Source organism: Lactuca sativa, chromosome 4 (assembly GCF_002870075.4).
Source record: "Lactuca sativa cultivar Salinas chromosome 4, Lsat_Salinas_v11, whole genome shotgun sequence".
NCBI lineage: Eukaryota > Viridiplantae > Streptophyta > Magnoliopsida > Asterales > Asteraceae > Lactuca > Lactuca sativa.
In genome coordinates, this window is record NC_056626.2 from 75,988,528 (window position 1) to 75,992,801 (window position 4,274).

The following is a 4,274-nucleotide window of genomic DNA, read 5'->3' on the forward strand; positions in this document are numbered from 1 at the left end:
GCATAGCGATCATACACTTGAACATCATTATCGAGTAGATATTTTCATCGAACCAATTAACTGTCAGTTAATGGAATTAGATCATCGGTTCAATGATAGCTCGATGGAGTTACTCCATCTTTCAGCAACTTTAGATCCTAAAAATTCTAATGAGCCATTTCGAAATGGTGATGTATGTCAATTAGTAGAAAAGTTTTATCCTGAAGATTTCAATGAAACCGAGATAAATCTTTTGAGGATGCAACTCTAACATTACGAGGTGGACGTCGTTCAACGTGAAGAATACAATCAATTGATATCTATTTGAGAATTGTGTCAATGGTTGATAAACACTAGAAGAGCAACCATTTTTTTTATCTTATTTATCGAGTAGTTAGCCTTATACTCACTCTTCTGGTTTCCATAGCTACAACTGAGAGATCATTTTCAGCAATGAGTCTTGTTAAAACAAAGCTACGAAATAAAATGGAAGATGAATTTTTGAACGACTCGTTGGTTTTATACTTTGAAAGGGAGCTTGCAGAAAAGATTACTTTAGAGACGATTGTGCAAGACTTTAAAGACGTTAAAGATCGACGAATTCCACTTTAATGAGCGATGTTAAAATATTTTATATTAATTTTTTGTTTGATTTTTTATATTTTATGACGTTAAATCGAATAAATTTTTTAGTGCTTCTTTTGAAAATTTAGTTTCGGCCCCCTTTTCGTGTTCCGCCCTTGCAGTTTGCTAACGTCCTGGCCCCGCGATGTATTATGTATAGTAAGGTTACTATGTAATTGAAAATTTTATTTAAAAAAGTAATTAACTATGAATATTAAATAATTAGCAAATTGGTTATGTTCGATTATTACGCACATAAATCAGTTCCAACAGAAGCGGTGAAGCCAGAAGTTTGTTGACAAAAATCAATAACAATTCTAATAAAACTAGGATACTGATTTTAGGAAACTAAAACACTATAAAAGAAAATCAAACAAAAAATTTAACATCCAAATTATTAACAACATAATAGATCATCAAATTTGTTTATGTTGGAAATCATACCGAGTGCTCATCCGCTGGAGTCTCCCAAAAATCCACCGCCTGAGTTAGCATGGGAAAAAACCCACCGCCGGAAAACGTACCCATTGGGTCTCCGATCGACACCGCCCTTGCTGATTTCTTATACTCCGACCAACATTGCGTTGATATCTTCTGTGTTTCCGACCACAAATCGCTACATTAGCTGTCACTGCCACTGCCGCCACCGGAGTGCTTACCAGACGCCCTTTTTGACTTCTGTGTCCCGACCACTGATAGATCTATCTCCGACCAGACGGTGCGACTCTTCAATCTCCCCGATCAGCTATCCCCTTGTAAGCTTCTTGGTTCTCTCTCCGGTCTCCTTTCTTTCTCTCTCTATAATATCATAACAACGTTTATATTTCTCTCTCTATAATATGTTAATGCTTGAAACTTAACAGGACAATGGAGACGGTACTAGCTGTCAATTTTAAAAGGTTATATTTTTTAATTGTTTAATCCGATTAGCTGTCAAATTAAAAGGATATAATTTTTAATTGTATAATACTAATATACTATTATCTATCATTTGTTTTTTTTGATAAAACTTTAGAATAAGTGTTGTTTGTTTAGTGGAAGTCTTGATTATTTGTTTATAATAATAATAATAACAATAATAATATGTTAACTATTATTTTTGATATTATTAATTTTGTAGTTATTTGTTAACTATTTATTGAATATGCCATGTAGAGTAAGCCAAAATGAAAAAACAAGCAACACTTGATGGATTTTTTTAAAAGAAAACATGAAAGTTCTTCTCAAGTACCGGTAGAGCCACCCCAAAATGTTATAGATGCAAATACTCCTAATGATAGTGATCATGTGGTTGCCAATCAACCCAAAAAACCTTGTCTTGAAATGAATGATGTTGATCTTAATACACTAGAACGAGATCCTAGTTTGCATATCCAATTTTACGACTATCCCATCAATCAACGATATGCACTTCGGCGAACTTATATGAATCTTGGTCCCTTTCAACCAAATACTTTTTGCATATCCAAAATTTGGACCAGAAGACCATAAACGTAGCTTTCAAGGTTCTTGGTTCAAGCAATTTCCATGGCTTGAATATTCACAGAGTTTAGATGCTGCATTTTGTTTTCCATGTTTCCTTTCTAACAAACCATCTGGAATGGGATGCTATGGCCAACGAGTATTTACTATAGATGAATTTCAAAATTTGAAGAAAGTAGGTAGGAAAAAAAATGCATTTTTTTGCCGCATATGGGAACCGAGTGTACATCTTTTTACAATTTTTCACAAAAATCATACGATGATTTGTTAAATGAGACTCAAAATATACGAAATACGTTTGAGAAATTTATCGATGAAGATAGTAAGAAGAATAGATTCAGATTAAAAGCTATTATTTATGTAGTCTGTTGGTGTGCATTTCAAGCAATTGCATTTAGAGGTCATAATGAAAAACAAGATTCCATTAACAAAGGAAATTTCCTTGAAATGTTGGAGGCAATTTGTTCTTTTAACAATGAGATGAAAGAATTGTTTCGTACTGCTCCTAAACATGTATCATATACATCACCAACAATTCAAAAGGAGATTTTAAACCTTATCTCTAATAGGGTGAGACGGATGATTTGTGAGGAGATTGATGGTGGAAAATTTTGTTTACTTGTTCATGAAGCACGTGATGATTCTAACAGAGAAAAAATGTCTATTGTTTTGAGATTCGTAAATAAAGATGGTGTTATTATGGTGCGTTTCTTTGGACTTGTTCATGTTCCCGACACTACATCACAAACTCTGAAGGATAAAATATATTTTCTATTGACACATAACAATCTTGATTTTAAGTCGATTCGTGGCCAAGGGTATGACGGTGCAAGCAATATGCGAGGTCATTTCAAAGGTTTACAAGAATTGATTTCAAAGTATTGTCCATCTGCATATTATGTTCATTGTTTTGCTCATCGATTGCAATTAGCATTAATGGCCGCTTCACAAGGAGTTATTGCGGTGCAAAAGTTTTTTACTAAATTATCTTTTGTTATCAACGTCGTTGGTGCTTCTTCCGAGCGTTCCGACCAACTAAGAGATGCACGAGCCGAACAAATGGCATATTTTAAATCTATTGGTTAGTTGGAAACTGGTAGAGGCCTCAACCAGATTGGTACATTACAACGTGTTGGGGATACCAGATGGGGTTCTCACTTGAAACCGGTTTCAAGCTTAATAAAAATGTTTAGTCCGATTTGTGAGGTTTTACTTAAAATTTTTGAGGATGGCACTGGTTCGATCAAAGGAGATGCATATTCAGCATATGAGACTATTACTACATTTGAATTCATTTTTGTTCTACATCTCGAGAAAGAAATAATGGAGATCACGTATTTACTATGCCAAGCTTTACAAAGACAGTCTCAAGATATATTGAATGCATTGAGGCTAGTTGCATCCAGCAAATTGCTATTGCAAAAAATGAAAGATGAAAGATGGGATAGTTTTCTCGCTTATGTTAAGTCATTTTGTCTTGAACGCAAAGATCGATATCCCTGATTTGTCTTCTTCTTACTTTAGTAGAGGGGCTCGAGCTCGTAATGAGCATAGCGATCATACACTTGAACATCATTATCGAGTAGATATTTTCATCGAACCAATTAACTGTCAGTTAATGGAATTAGATCATCGGTTCAATGATAGCTCGATGGAGTTACTCCATCTTTCAGCAACTTTAGATCCTAAGAATTCTAATGAGCCTTTTCGAAGTGGTGATGTATGTCAATTAGTAGAAAAGTTTTATCCTAAAGATTTCAATGAAACCGAGATAAATCTTTTGAAGGTGCAACTCTAACATTACGAAGTGGACGTCGTTCAACGTGAAGAATATAAACAATTGATATCTATTTCAGAATTGTGTCAATGGTTGATAAAGACTAGAAGAGCAACCAATTTTTATCTTATTTATCGAGTAGTTAACCTTATACTCACTCTTCCGGTTTCCATAGCTACAACTGAGAGATCATTTTCAGCAATGAGTCTTGTTAAAACAAAGCTACGAAATAAAATGGAAGATGAATTTTTGAACGACTCGTTGGTTTTATACTTTGAAAGGGAGCTTGCAGAAAAGATTACTTTAGAGACGATTGTGCAAGACTTTAAAGACGTTAAAGATCGACGAATCCCACTTGAATGAGCGAAGTTAGAATATGTTATATTAATTTTTTATTTGATTTTTTATATTT

General features: G+C 34.1%; 1 protein-coding gene across 1 annotated transcript; it reads left to right on the forward strand.

The window, feature by feature from the left end:
• Window positions 1-2,295: 2,295 nt before the first annotated feature.
• Window positions 2,296-3,171, forward strand: LOC111897038 (uncharacterized). The gene has a single exon (XM_023893040.2). It carries the CDS (start codon window positions 2,296-2,298, stop codon window positions 3,169-3,171), a length of 876 nt encoding a protein of 291 aa, XP_023748808.2.
• The last annotated feature ends 1,103 nt before the right edge of the window (window positions 3,172-4,274 follow it).